Source organism: Poecilia formosa, unplaced genomic scaffold (assembly GCF_000485575.1).
Source record: "Poecilia formosa unplaced genomic scaffold, Poecilia_formosa-5.1.2 Scaffold387, whole genome shotgun sequence".
NCBI lineage: Eukaryota > Metazoa > Chordata > Actinopteri > Cyprinodontiformes > Poeciliidae > Poecilia > Poecilia formosa.
The window spans coordinates 469,589-483,365 of record NW_006800326.1 but is presented as its reverse complement, the minus strand read 5'-3'; the positions used below and the strand labels follow the sequence as shown (position 1 = coordinate 483,365).

The 13,777-nt window shown below is 40.5% G+C and overlaps 1 protein-coding gene across 1 annotated transcript in view; it reads right to left on the bottom strand.

The window, feature by feature from the left end:
- Window positions 1-12,783, bottom strand: part of ccdc66 (coiled-coil domain containing 66) — a 16,947-nt gene extending 4,164 nt beyond the window's left edge. The window contains exons 1-19 of the mRNA XM_007575759.2: window positions 12,580-12,783; window positions 10,787-10,845; window positions 10,488-10,513; window positions 10,067-10,315; window positions 9,179-9,425; window positions 8,993-9,107; window positions 6,513-6,607; window positions 6,346-6,401; window positions 5,118-5,198; window positions 4,663-4,797; window positions 4,186-4,403; window positions 2,947-3,031; window positions 2,708-2,866; window positions 2,029-2,116; window positions 1,595-1,669; window positions 1,290-1,521; window positions 766-967; window positions 655-692; window positions 220-365 (exon numbers count right to left, since the gene is read on the bottom strand). Of these exons, the coding sequence (XP_007575821.1) occupies window positions 220-365; window positions 655-692; window positions 766-967; window positions 1,290-1,521; window positions 1,595-1,669; window positions 2,029-2,116; window positions 2,708-2,866; window positions 2,947-3,031; window positions 4,186-4,403; window positions 4,663-4,797; window positions 5,118-5,198; window positions 6,346-6,401; window positions 6,513-6,607; window positions 8,993-9,107; window positions 9,179-9,425; window positions 10,067-10,315; window positions 10,488-10,513; window positions 10,787-10,845; window positions 12,580-12,590 (2,317 nt within the window). The 5' untranslated portion in view covers window positions 12,591-12,783. The remainder of the gene's footprint in view (window positions 1-219; window positions 366-654; window positions 693-765; window positions 968-1,289; window positions 1,522-1,594; window positions 1,670-2,028; window positions 2,117-2,707; window positions 2,867-2,946; window positions 3,032-4,185; window positions 4,404-4,662; window positions 4,798-5,117; window positions 5,199-6,345; window positions 6,402-6,512; window positions 6,608-8,992; window positions 9,108-9,178; window positions 9,426-10,066; window positions 10,316-10,487; window positions 10,514-10,786; window positions 10,846-12,579) is intronic.
- Between the last annotated feature and the right edge of the window lie 994 nt (window positions 12,784-13,777).

Sequence of the window (13,777 nt, the reverse complement as noted above, 5' to 3'; positions counted from 1 at the left end):
TCAGTTCCAGTGTTATGTGTTCTTTTGAAAATAAAGTGTGTAACAGTGTATCTATCTACGGCAGGAAATCACATGCATTATTAGTCATTTCCATTAAATCAGTGTCTTGAAACAATATTATTGTTTATTGCAATAATTTTTTAGACAATCGCTCAGCAAAATTTGTTATCATGACAGGCCTAGTTGTTGAGTTTAAAACATTTCTGATGCGTTTCTAACCGGGGTGTGTCCTGGGTGGCGGCGTGTTGGCGGGCTCCAGGGGGTCCAGGCTGAAGACCTCAGCGGTCCGGAGGTAAGGAATGAACTCCAGGGCTGGAGGAGGAGAGCTGGGAGCCTGCTGACTCTGGGCAGCAGGAGAGCGCCCCCTGCAGGATGCCACAGTCCACATTTAACCTCTGGTCTGTTTTATTAGAGAAACTGAACGATCTGAGACCGTCCTGCTAAGATGAAACTTCTGCAGTTCCAGTGGAACAAAGTGGTCGCAAATGACCAAGTTGGGAAATTGGTGAAAATCCAGATTCTCCAAAAATTAAATCTTCAAAAACTAAAAATTCCACTAATCAATAAAATAGATTTTTTTTATAATTAAATTTCCCTGGCCCAATTTAAACCACATGAGGGGAGAACGTTTCAGGTTTATGTGGAGCTGCTCACCGGTCCGAGTCGATGTTTCCTTTCAAACCCGATTCCACCTGAAACATCAGCGCTCATTAGCAAACAACAACATCGTTCATTTAATTCCCTTGTGATTTTCTGGTTCTCCACCTTCTTAGTGGGACTGGTTCTGCTCTGCTGGCCGTTGGGGCAGAGCCGGGCCTCCTGCTGGGGAGCGGGCAGTTCTGTTCTGGAAGGACGGGTCTTCTGCAGGGCCAGCAGCTCAGCCTGCCTCCTCAGTCGGCTCTCCTGCCGGTCCCGCTGCAGGGCGACCGGGTAGCGCTCCGAGGCGGGAACGAACCGCCGGCTGGGCCTGGAGAACCGCAGCAGGGGCAGAACAGAACCGTTTGCTTGAGTCACTTTGAGCTCTTCCAGCCTAATCAGCACTCGGATCAACCTCTCCTCTGATTGGCTGAATCACAAACGCATCTCATGTAAATGTTTACATCCAATGCTCCCATAATTTTTAGTGACTTATCGCATAAACAAGCTGATTTCAGAGCGATTTTAATGTAATTTTGATTTAAATGAATTGTAAAATTGTGTTTCTTTGTTTAGCAGAGACCAGACAAATATTTGCGCTCATCAGTGATGGGAATGCAGCTGCTGTTTTGGTGTAAATGTTGCGTTTTAACCTCTGTGTTCCCCACTCCGGCCTCGTCTTGCTTCTCCGGCTCCTCTCCGTCCGAGCGAACGGCGCGTACGGATCTTCTCCCGCTGGCAAACAGATGTTCTCCTTTCCTGCTCTCGGAGCACGGCTCCTGCTGTTAGGCTCAGCAGAACCACAGGGAGCCGGACGGTTCTGGTTCTGGACGGAGATGTCAGCAGTCTGAACTCTGTCTGCAGCAGCAGGAGGAGGAGCGTCCTCTGCTCAGGGAGAGAGGAGAAGCTGTAATCGAATGTTAAACATGAAAGCAGGAGTCCATCTGCGGCATCTCACCCGTCTGAACAGACGAGTCTTTAAACGACGAACCGCTGTCGCCGTTTTCCACACTCTCGGTCTCCCTGGTGACTGCTGAACACGCACAAACAAAACCGACAGGAAAGTTTTCTAGTAGTTTGTTGTTAAAACACATGATAAAAACACATGCATGCCCAACATGGTTTAGATTCAACCAAACTAAACCCACAGAGATTTAAGACAGTTTTCACATCTGATAGTCCGATAGACTCGGTCAGACTGGGGACCAAAACCGCGACATTTGTTACATTTTCTTTTTCCGTTTTTTTAATTTTTTTTTATTGAACTTTACACTTCTAGATGCTAAAACCACTCCTGAAACAAACGAAGTTCTGCTGGACTTGTTTAGCACAGAGAACCAGTTTGTTCTGGGTTCTTTGGGTCGGTTGTGGTGACGTCAGTGCTTCACTCACTTCTGGATCCGGGCGTCTCCTCCGACCCGCCGTCGATCTCTGGCTGCTCCGGCGGAGGGACCGGATTGTTCTGAAGCTCGACCAAAAGCTGAAGAGGAGGAAACGGATCGCTGTTGGATACTGGCAGACACCCAGGGTGGAACTAGGAAGGGGGCGTCTGGATGAATTATATAAAGCTATCGTTCCATGCTTTTGTGATTTTGCAGAAATTCAATCAACAATTCTATTAATTTCTTTCTGCGCTTTTGGATAATTGTGAATCTAATGCAAATTTTTCTCAAAAATGATAAAATATCTTTGGTTAAGTGATGCTAACTCCCTCCTGAAGGTGGCAGTCTTACTACTTCTACAAAAACAAGAAAATAAGATTGAGTTATTTAAGTTCTTTAAAGAATAAAATTCATATTTCCAGTCTGTCTGCTTGTTATACTATTTGGCATTTTTAATTAATATATCTATAATTAAGTGATCCCAAAGGGAAGTTAAATATTTATTATTATTATTATTAGCAATAATAATAATAGGCAGTTGGGATTTAGCACTGTTTGCCATCAGTTGCACTGAACCTATGAAGGATGAGGTACAACTTAGTTTCTGACTTTTTCTTTCTCTTTTGGTGAAATCTGAAGGAATTAATTTTCTGCCAGTGGTGAAGGTGAGACATCTTTTGACCCCTGACCTTCTCCTTCTTCTTCAGTATCTCCAGCTCGTACTGCTTCTGCAGCTTCTCCCTCTCCATGGCGACCCTCCGCTCCTCCTCCTCCTCCTCCCGTTTCCTCATCGCCTCCTCCAGCTCCCTCTGCCTCCTGCGCTCCTCCATCTGGGCCTCGATGGCTCTCTGGGCCAGAATAAAACGGTGAAGGCAGCAAAGCGGCACACGCTGAAGACGAGGCTTCCTTCGTGTTGGTGCCGCCCTACCTGCTGCTCCAGCTGTTTGAGCCGCCGCCTCTCTCGCTCCTCTATCTGCGCCGGATCCAGCAGCGACGTCATCGTCCTCAGGTAGCTGCAGGAAAAACGGAGTTCAGATTAAACAAAGATCTTAAAACTGTTACAGTAAAATTCAAGCACTTTTCAAGTTTTCAAACTTTTCCAGCACCACATTTTGCAGATAAAAATAGAAATGGGTCCGTCATGCTAACAAATGTTGCATGATTTATTTTTCTCCTTCTTCCAAAAACTGGATGTTAAAAGTCTTCAGTCTGGCGCTTTGGTCTCAACGAGCCCCTTCTTTGAAAGGTAATTTTGTTACAGAGACTTCATTATTAATTTTATTTGTTGTTTTATTTATTTTGTATATTTAAAATGTCTTCCAGTTCCAGTGTTAAATGTTCATTATAATTTAAAGTTTATTGATTTTGAGAATGTGTTCTTTCATTATTATTATTATGCCATTTCCATTATATTACTTCAAAACAACAACATCGTTTACCGCAGTAACTTCTGGGAGAATTTATTGACCAGAACAATTTGTTATTGTGACAGACCTGCTTGCAACAAATGCTTCCTTCTTGTTTTTCATAATAAAAGCTGAATTGTAACCTAAAGTTGGCTCAACAGCTCCTCTGGAGTTAACACTAGTTTCTCAGATTAATAAGTAAATCTGTCATGATATTAGTGGACAATAAATTGTCCCAGAAGTTATTTTAGATATGCCACATATGTTTGCCCATTTAAAACATATTTAAAGTTGTTTATGATAAAAATAAAGATGTTGCTGAGTCCAGCCTGGAAGGGAATCCTGCTTCGGCTGTAATAAATTCTGCTGGACGATAAATTGGCCCATAAATTATTTAAATAAAAGATAATATGGTTATTTTGAGACCATTTTCAGCTGATATAATTAATGCAAGTATACCCAAATAAAGATAAACAAAATTATAAACAATATTTAACACTGGAACTGGAAAACACTTTAAATGTCCAAAATAAACAAAAGAACCGAAACAACAATGATTAAAATGGATTAAGCATTTCAAAAGTAAGAATCATTCAGCTTAGAGGGAAAAACGTGGCAGGAAGTGGTGTCAATGTCTGCAGCGTTTTTCAAAATGGCGGCTTTTCAACAGGGATCAACCCTCTAACGACTGCTGTCCAAATGAAAATCAATCGATTTATTGATTATTTCGACAGGGTTGATGCCATTTCCCAGTTTTCTACCTGGATCTGGAGGGAAACCCTCTGGTTGAATCCACACTGGCTGCCATGACGCTGTCGGCTCCACAGCTGCTGGTTCCCTCCCAGACCAGCGACAAGCTGGACGACGGGTTCCAGTCGTCTCGCTCTGAGCCGCTGAGCCGCCCCGGGGCCGCGGGTTGGGCCGGCGCTCTGCGCTGGAGTGAGTCGAAGTGCGCGGCCCAGTGCTCGTGGTCCTCTGTCTGCACAGACACGACGTTACTGCGAGGTCAGACGCCGGATATCTGATAAACCAAACGGATTTTCATGCCATTTGGCCTTTTATCCACACATAACCTCCGGTTAATATCACTGAAAACTCCAGCCAAGGTGAAGGTTTGCGAATTCTCCTTTTTTGCGTTTGCGTGTGGACGAGCAGTGCTTAGTATTTTATAGAAATTAATATCTCGACTGTCATTGTTTTAAGACCCGGCTATGTTTGGACTAGGCCAGAGTCTCTACCTGTCTCCGCTGCAGCTTCTCCTGTTTCCGGCGCTCGGCCGTCTCTTCCCGCTGGCGGTCCAGCTCCTCCAGCCAGACCCGCCTCTGCTCCTCCTTCCTCTCCACGCTCAGCATCTCCTCCATGGGCGTCACCTCCTGCAGCAGCGGTGTCCAAACGCTTCGTCACTCCAGCCAAAATCATCAACTCAAAAGTAGCCAAAAATAAAACAACCACCTAACCTAAGAAAATTATGTTGATAAACGTTTTACTCTGATTACATAACTCTCCATCTGCATCATGCTGGATGACCCAAATTTGCATCGTTCTTGAACTGCAGTTGGAAACTGCAATTCAAGGGCCACAGATGGCCCCTGGGCCGCACTTTGGGCCTCCGTGTCGTGGAGGAAGCAGGATCCAGCAGGATCCAGCAGTTGGAGGTGAAATGTTTGAAACTTCGTTCAGAGTTCATGTTTACCCCGAGTCGGAGGCTGGACCTGATGGCGGCTGGATGCTCTCTGTGGCCGACAGAGGAAACGCTCTCTGCGTATTCCTCACCCTGAAACACACAGCAACATCTGAAAAATATCAATGAAATACAGGCTGAAAGGCCTGGAAACTGCTTCAAGTTCCTGTTGACTACAGATTTCAGATGCATTTAGTTTTTTTTTAATTAATTTACCTCCAGGTCCACTTGTTGATTTTAGACCATTAAATGATAACAGAAAGGTTTAGAGATTGAGGAGACTTCTGAGAATCAGAACTCAAAGTGAAAAAATAAAAATTATTCTTACTAATGTGTAGAGCTGTGCGATAATCCTGATAATAATTAATAAAAATCAGGATTTTAAAGGATAAGTAAAAATTATTCATGTAGGGCTGATTCTAATGGATAAAAACCTGGATTTTTATGATTAAAATGAATTCATTAGTACACATTGGTATGAATAAACTTTACTTACCAATTAAAATCAGGATTTTTCCTGTTTTCAATCCCATTAAAATCAGGGTTTTATTAGACAATGAGTAAAATTTATTCATACTAATATGTAGGGCTGATTTTAATGGATAAAAAATCAATAAAAATCAGATTACCTTCATTAAAATCCTGATTTTAATTTTAGAATATTCTGGTAAAATTGCATCTATTATCACTATATTGTAACTGGAAAAAAAAACAAACAAACAAAAAAAACAAAACAAAGATTTTAAGCTCATCCCCAAAGATAAATCATTACAACAAAGAAAAATTCAAATGCTGCCGTTTTTGGATATAATGCAAGTAAAATCCATTTTTTCCCTAATACCTCTTTCATGTCGTTTTAGTGTCAGTTGGGAGACGCCTGCCTCATTTAACATCACAAACTTCTTACTTGAATGAAAATTATTTTAAGTAAATCCACCTGTGGTATGAATAATTTCAGAGTTATTTGTATTTGCCAGACCACAGTTAAAGCAAAATGCACTCAAGAAAAACTTAATTACCTAAAATAAGCCTCTTTTTTTCCTAACAATGTTAATTTTTTACAAGTTATACGGGATAAATTTAACCAGTAAGGAGCTTCTCAAGTAGAAAACGTTCCTATTGTGATTTCTAGCTCACTGTGCTTTTTCCTGGTTAACAGCATGAAGTAACCATGGCAACTGCTGGGTATTAAACCAGGAGAATAAACAGTCGAATAAAGGTTGAGGTGAAGGTGAAATACCTGCAGTCTGCTGAGGGCTGAAAGCTGCAGCTGCTGCTTCAGGGCGACTTGCTCATCTGAAAGTCAGACCATCATTTTAGTTCAACAAAATTATCACTGCTGGACGTTTCTTCCCGTTTAGAGGCAGTTTTTCCTTTCCTCTGCCGCCACATGCAAAGCGTTCATACCAAGCTCTCTTTTCCACTGAGCCTTCTTTGCATCGATGGCGGCTCTGCTGTCCGGCCGACGCTCTTTGAACCAACTGAACGAAGAGCGATGCAACCTAAGGGAAAATAAACCATTAGAACAATTCGGAGCAACAGGACAGATTTCTTTAGTGGGGCTTTTACTAATTTTGTTTGTTTTGAGGCCTAATTCCTCCACAGCACACCCTAGAATGTTTTTAAAAAAATCAGCCCCAAGCCATGCTTTGACCAACACATGTACATCTTGACAGGACGTAACAAAAAAAGTCTTTGGGAGCCATGGTCTAAACCCAACAGGAAGTCGGCCATATTGGATCACAATTGGCCATATTGGATTCATTATTGTTATTCCTAACAATAAAGAATCGCTTTGACTCCTTCCAGTCTGGTTTTCGTGCTCACCACAGCACGGAGACGGCCTAGTCAAAGTGTTCAATGACATCCATATAAATATAGACTGTAGGAGAACCACAGTGCTGGTTCTGTTGGACCTCAGTGCAGCTTTCGACACTGTTGACCACGACATTTTACTGAATCGACTAGAGAGTTGGGTCGGACTCTCCGGTCGAGTGCTCCACTGGTTTGAATCTTACATGAAGAACAGGGATTTTTTTGTTTCAATCGGAAACTTCTCATCAGAGAGGTCAAAGGTCACATGTGGGGTACCCCAAGGTTAAATCCTAGGACCCCGTCTTTTCAATATTTATATGCTCCCACTGGCTCAGGTTATAACAGGAAATAAGATCAGCTACCATAACTACGCGGATGATACACAGCTCTACATTACGATGTCACCAGGTGACCTTTGACCCCATCCAATCACTGAACAGATGCTTAGAACAGATAAATGTGTGGATGAGCCAAAATCTTCTCCAGCTGAACAGAAACAAAACTGAAGTTTTTATCTTTGGACCTAAAGAGGAGCGATCTAGCGCAGGGTTGTCAAACTCCAGTCCTCAAGGGCCTCTGTCCTGCAACTTTTAGATGTGCCTCTGCTGCACCACAACGGAAAAGAATAATTAGGTCATTAGCAAGGCTCAGGAGAACCGATCTACACAGGGAGGAGGTAATTAAGCCATTTCATTCCACTGTTTTTTACCTGTGGCACATCNGAATAGACTTTAAAATACTGTTGTTAGTTTATAAATCACTGAAAGGTTTAGCACCACAATACATTAAAGATCTGTTATTGCTGTACCAACCGTCTAGACCCCTCAGATCTTCTGGTTCTGGTCTGCTCTGCATCCAGAACCAGAACCAAACGAGGAGAAGCAGCATTCAGTTTCTATGCACCACAAATTTGGAACAAACTTCCAGAAAACTGTAAAACAGCTGAAACGCTGGGTGCCTTTAAATCTCAACTTAAAACCCACCTGTTTAGAGCTGCTTATGGCTAAATTAGGGTTATAGTGTGAGTTTTGATGTCTTTGATGTTTTTATCCATTTATTAATTTCTTTTTATTTCTCTTTCTCACTGTCTACGTTTTAATGATGTAAAGCCCCCCTGGAAAATGTCCCAGTTAAATGACGTTTAACTAAAGTCCTACAGGGTTTAGAGTCCCAGTTGACAGCGTTTCAACTAACACGATATTGACAGAAACGTAAGTGAATTTTACGATAATGACAGAAACGTAAGTGAATTTTAAAATTGCTAAAGTTCTAGAGGTTAGAGTCCTTGTCAAACAGCGTTTTGACTAAAGTCCGAAAAACCTAGAGGTTGGAGTCCTTGTCAAACGGTGTTTTTGACTAACGTCCCAGAGGGTTAGAGCCCCAGTTAAACGATGTTTAACTGAAGTCCTAAAAGGGGCGCGGGTTTTAATGTTTTTATCTTTCTTCATATTTTTTTTTCAAAATCTTTCTCTTTCTCACCGTTTATTCAATGTCACATGCTGTTTTTATTTTAATTATGTAAAGCACTTTGAAATGCCTTGCTGCTGAAATGTGCTATACAAATAAAATTTGATTTGATTGATTGATTGAAGAGCTTTAAAATGTAATTTGACTCCACTGCGCCCCCTGGGTTGTTCCAACAGCTTTATCTCCTTAACACATTGGCCGATCTGCACCAGATGTTTTGTGCATTGTCAGGGAGCGCTGCTGAACACATCAATGTGTATCACCTAGTGGACAGGTGTGGGAACTGCGTGAGAGCGTTGACGTGGCGAGCGGGCAGTGTTGCTGAAGCTCCCGCGGTCGCCACGAGGCCGGAGCTGCACTGAGCTGTGAGGGCCTCCAATGCTGCTTGCAGCTTTAATTTCTAAATTATTCTCTTAAATAAATAGAATTTAAAACAGGTTGGACCTTTGATAAATTGTGTTACTGTTTTTAATATCTGTCTCTATTGTTTCTGCTGAAGAAATTACAGCTCAAACTGAATCTAAATGTTTAATTTTTTATTTTTGTTCAACTTGAATCAATCGGGAATGATTTACAGCAGAATTGGAGTTTATAAAAATGTTTACCTGCCATATTCATCATCACCTTCCTGCTTCATTTCTTCTCCTTTCTCATCCTCCTTTATTTGCCTTTCTTCTCCTCCGTTCACAGAAGAGACAGAGTTTGTGTGTATTTGACCTCCTAGAGATTCAAATGAAACAGTTTATAATAAGAAGCAGCTTTTAAAAAGCAGTTTTTCTTGCTAGTGCCACCTTGAGCCGCCTGCTCCTCTGGACCCCGCTGGGCGCAGCCGGTCGACACCGTGATGGAGCTGAGGAGCTCCCGCAGCTGCTCTCCGGTCACACACACCACGTCTCCGTCCTTCAGGCCTGCGTCCACGCTGCTCAGCACAGGCTGCAACACTCCGTCTCCGCGCTCACCGTTTGGAAACAGATCTGTTCTCCTTGGGGATCCCAGCGGTCCGACAGCAGAGCTGAGTTTGTGTTTGTTTGTCTTTACCTTCAGAGGATGCATACAAAGTTGCACATAGTGGCTTGAAAAAGGTAAATATCTCTTTTTGTTGTTTTTTTGATAACTATTATAGTATCTAAGACACCAAATGTTTTATATAATCAACTTTTATTTAAGGCATGCCTTAAAAAGTAGTTTTACTCTTCCACCATGCAAATATAATGCTTATTTTTGTTCTTATTTACACTCTCATATGAAAATGGCTGCATACAGATGAACAATTATACAACTGTGCATCTTTGAAAAGCAGAAGTAGAGCCTCCTGCACAACAAACAAGAATGCAGTAAATGGTTTCTGGATAGTAAGTCAACAAGAAAACACTTGTCTTTTTCAGCAGTGATTGCACAGCTGTAAAACCAGCTGACCAAACATGCTGGAGCTCAGCTGGGGTTGCTAAGTGACAGTGGAATTATGGCTGGGTTGCTAGGTAATGGGCTGCTTTACTGCTGATTTGAAACATTACATTTTGAAGGTTTTTGAAACGGCTCATTTCATTTAACTTACTTCCAACTGGACAGTGTTGAGACCCAAATGGAAATACGAAAATATGAATTTAACCTAATAGGTCCCCTTTAAATTGTACCAATACTGATCCAAACACGAATTATTTAGGCTCCGCCTCCCTTACCTTTGCCATGGCTTTACTGGCGCGCTCTTTGTGACGGCCTGGAGTTTTGGATGAATTCAGGACAGAGCTTCTACCATCAGTGGTGGAGATGCTGGAGCTGCAGGATGAAGCTGCTGCTGCTGCTTTACACCTGACCTCCCTGGGGCCCCGCGCAGCCTGCTGAGCTGTACGCTCCTCAGGCTGAACCTCCTCCAGGCAGGATGGCTGCCTGGCGCTCAGGATGCTAGCTGCTCTGTGCTTACTGGGCAGCTATAAGAAACGCATCACAAACCATTCAGGTGAACAAAAGCCTTAAAGATTAACACATTTATTTATTTTAATTATTTTTTTCTCCTTTCAGCCTGGAATCATTTTCAGAAGAGACTAAGCAGTGCTGGACACCAACTTGTAGCTAAAGACAACAGATGTTGATGTTTCTTACCTTTATTGGATTTTTCACAACACCTGCTGTAAAAATAAACCAAACAATGAGCCAAAAATATTAGAAAAGCATAAAATTAATATATTAGTATTACTTAATATTAAACATAGACATTTTTAATCATTTAAATTTTACAGCAATCAATTTTTATCATAAGCAGCCAAATTAATGAAATGGTTGTTAAAGCAGATATGTTAGTATATTGAAGCAAAATCTACTGCAATCAAATGCAAAGATAAACAAATAATTTATCCCAAAATATTGCCATAAAGGTAAGTTGGGAAGGGTGAAAGCCTCACCATGAGTGAGTAAAATCAGTCTGGGTTTTCCATTTTCCAGCTCAAACAGCAGACCATCTCTGTTCAGGAACAATAGGAGTCATTAGAGCACAAAATAGAGAAGAAAACAAACACCAGAATCATAAGAGACAAATGGAAAAATTTGTTTAAGAAAATTAATGAAAGTTAACAGCTTCTCTTCTTTCACTCACTGATTTAAATTAGAATTTTAAAAACCTGAAATAGATTCTAAAAGAGTTTTTCTGTTTAGCTTCTACGAATTCTTCCTCAGCAAACTACACTCAGAATCCCACAATGACAAAATCAAACAAAATTTTATATGGATTTAATAATTTATTTTAAAAATATTGCATTTAAATAAGCATCAAGACATTTTATTTACAATGTAGTTGAAACACTCCTGGGAGAAAATTTTAGTTTATAGGTACACCAGGAGTTTCTGACTGGATGAACAACTTTCAAAGATATTAATCCTTCATTTATTCCAGAAAATATTACTGGGATTACACTGCAAAAACACAAAATCTTATCAAGTATTTTTTGTCTGGTTTCTAGTGCAAATATGTCAGTGCACTTGAAATAAGGCAAAACTAACTTAAAGTCTCCTTTCAACAAGATATAGGAGTTTATTTTCAGTCAATAATTCCTTGATATTGATAAAATTGTATTAATTCCACTGGTAGATTATTTAATTTATAACAGTCCCACAGAACGATGCTTCCATCACCATAGTTCACTGTTGGGTTGGTGAGGAGCGTTGTCTGGTTTCCTCCAAACTGAATACACTTTAGAACAGATCCGTCCTGCCAACAACCATCAGCATCGACAACAACTCTTTAGAGAAACTTTGATAATATGAGTTGCATTTAAATTTTCCCCTGAGCTGAACAAAGTATTTTTGAATTTAATTTACAGCCACACACCTCCACTGCTCTGAGAGCTGTAGTATCTGACCCACTTAATGGATCAAATACATTATGGATACACATAGTCTGAATATGATACTCATAATTTAATATCCAACTAAAAACATTTTGCACACACTAACATGTTCTCCAACTGCCAGCAAGAATCTCTGGCATAAAAGGTGTGGACCTTCACACAAAAGTCACCTAAAGTTTTAAATATTCTGATTTTGATGATGTTTCAAATATTTATTTTTAATACATAATACATTTTTGCATCAGGAAGCAACATAATAACTGAGCAAAGTGAAGGGCATGTGTATAATATACATCTTACAAATTTTGTATAAATAGTCATTATTACAGTTGAAACCATAGGTTTGCATACACTCAATAAAAAAAACCACACATTTAAATTTCTCACAGTCTGAAGTTAAATCAGCCTGTCTTTCTCTTGTTTTGGTTTAGTTAGAATTAAAAATTATTTACATTTACTAAATGCATCAATACTGAGAAAGAATTGTGTTTATTGATGTCTTCAAAATGATTTGGTAGTATTGCCTCTGAACTGTATGACTAACAGACCTAAAACAGTTACAGTTTGGTCTGATTTAACGTAAGACTGAGGAAAAAAAAGGTGTACGTCTCTTTTTATTAGTAAATAGCAAATATATGTACTTGACATAGTGCCTTGAAATCAAATTAACATTTCTACTCTTTGGAATATCTTTGCTTCACTTCTCGTCTAGAAAAAGATAACGTAAACGTGGGTTAAGTTTGATTGATTTTTTTAAATTAATGAATAAGCATTAATTAATGTGCAATTTCACTGCGACACCTTAGCTATTCAGTGTTTTAGCTTAGCAAGCTGTTCAGCAGCAGACTCACCCAAGGTTCATGTCGAGAAAAATATACACCGAATCAGCAGCAGATTTACAAACAAACTTAATATAATATAAAATGAGTGACTAGCAGATTAATTTTCATAGTTAAAATGGCACGTTAACTGAGCACTGATAGCTAACAAGCCAATTTCTGGGGGAAAACGGTTGCCTACGTTGGTTGCTACCTACGAACAACAAGCGTGTCACTGATTGGCTAATCTTTGCTGTATTTAAAATTACTGACCAATGAAAGGTCTTCATTTTTGGACGTTTAAATTTGATGACGGTGCATTCATTGACACTCGGGATATATTAAGGCTGAAGCTAACTTTGTTTTAATGACAGTAATTTATCATACAGCGGTACATTTGAAAGATGAAAGATATAAACTATGTAATAGCTATCAGAAACAAGCCATAATTTTAGCATTAAAACTTTCGTAAAATTTGATATTCATTCGTCATTATAATGACGAATGAATATCAGTTTTCAATTTCAACGTCACTGTTATGACTTTGAAAGTAAATATTATAACCATCACTAAAAAATATGGCTTTAAATATCATGAATAATACCCCGTACCATAACACTGTCTATCTTTCAAATGGTGGACATGTGAAGTTGCATAAATCCTCTGATGTAAGTGAAGGCACTGTTTCTTGTATTTGGCAGTCCCGCAGGAAGGTGGCGCCAAAGCGCCGGAGTCGTCTTAATGAACTGTAAAATCTAAACAGTCTGCATTAACCCTAACCGGAATAACGGTCGTTAATGAGTTAGAGCACCGAGGATCAAGATTGATGAGCTCCTCCGGTCCACCTCGCCTGTCCTCAGTGACGTCCAGCGTGCTCCCGGTGATCCTGAAGGTGTGTTGTTGTTGTGACAGCTTGGTGCAATCTAACCGGAGAGGCTGCGTAACGTCAGTCCGTGATGTTAGCCAGCACCGTTAGCATGCGAGGCTACTTAACGGCAACTAGACTCTGTGTAACGACAGTGTTTTCCGGGCGAGCCTGAGGGTCAGAGCTGCTCGTAAGGAAGGTGGAAATACGAGGGACGTTGGTATTAAACGAGGTGATGTTTTATTTTGAATCTAAGCTTATTTAAATGCTGAAAGTGATCGACTTATTTCTCTTGCTGGTTGTCAGGCTAAGGTCAAGAAGCTGGCCAGTTCGGCAGCTAACGCTAACTGATACCTGTCTCTATAA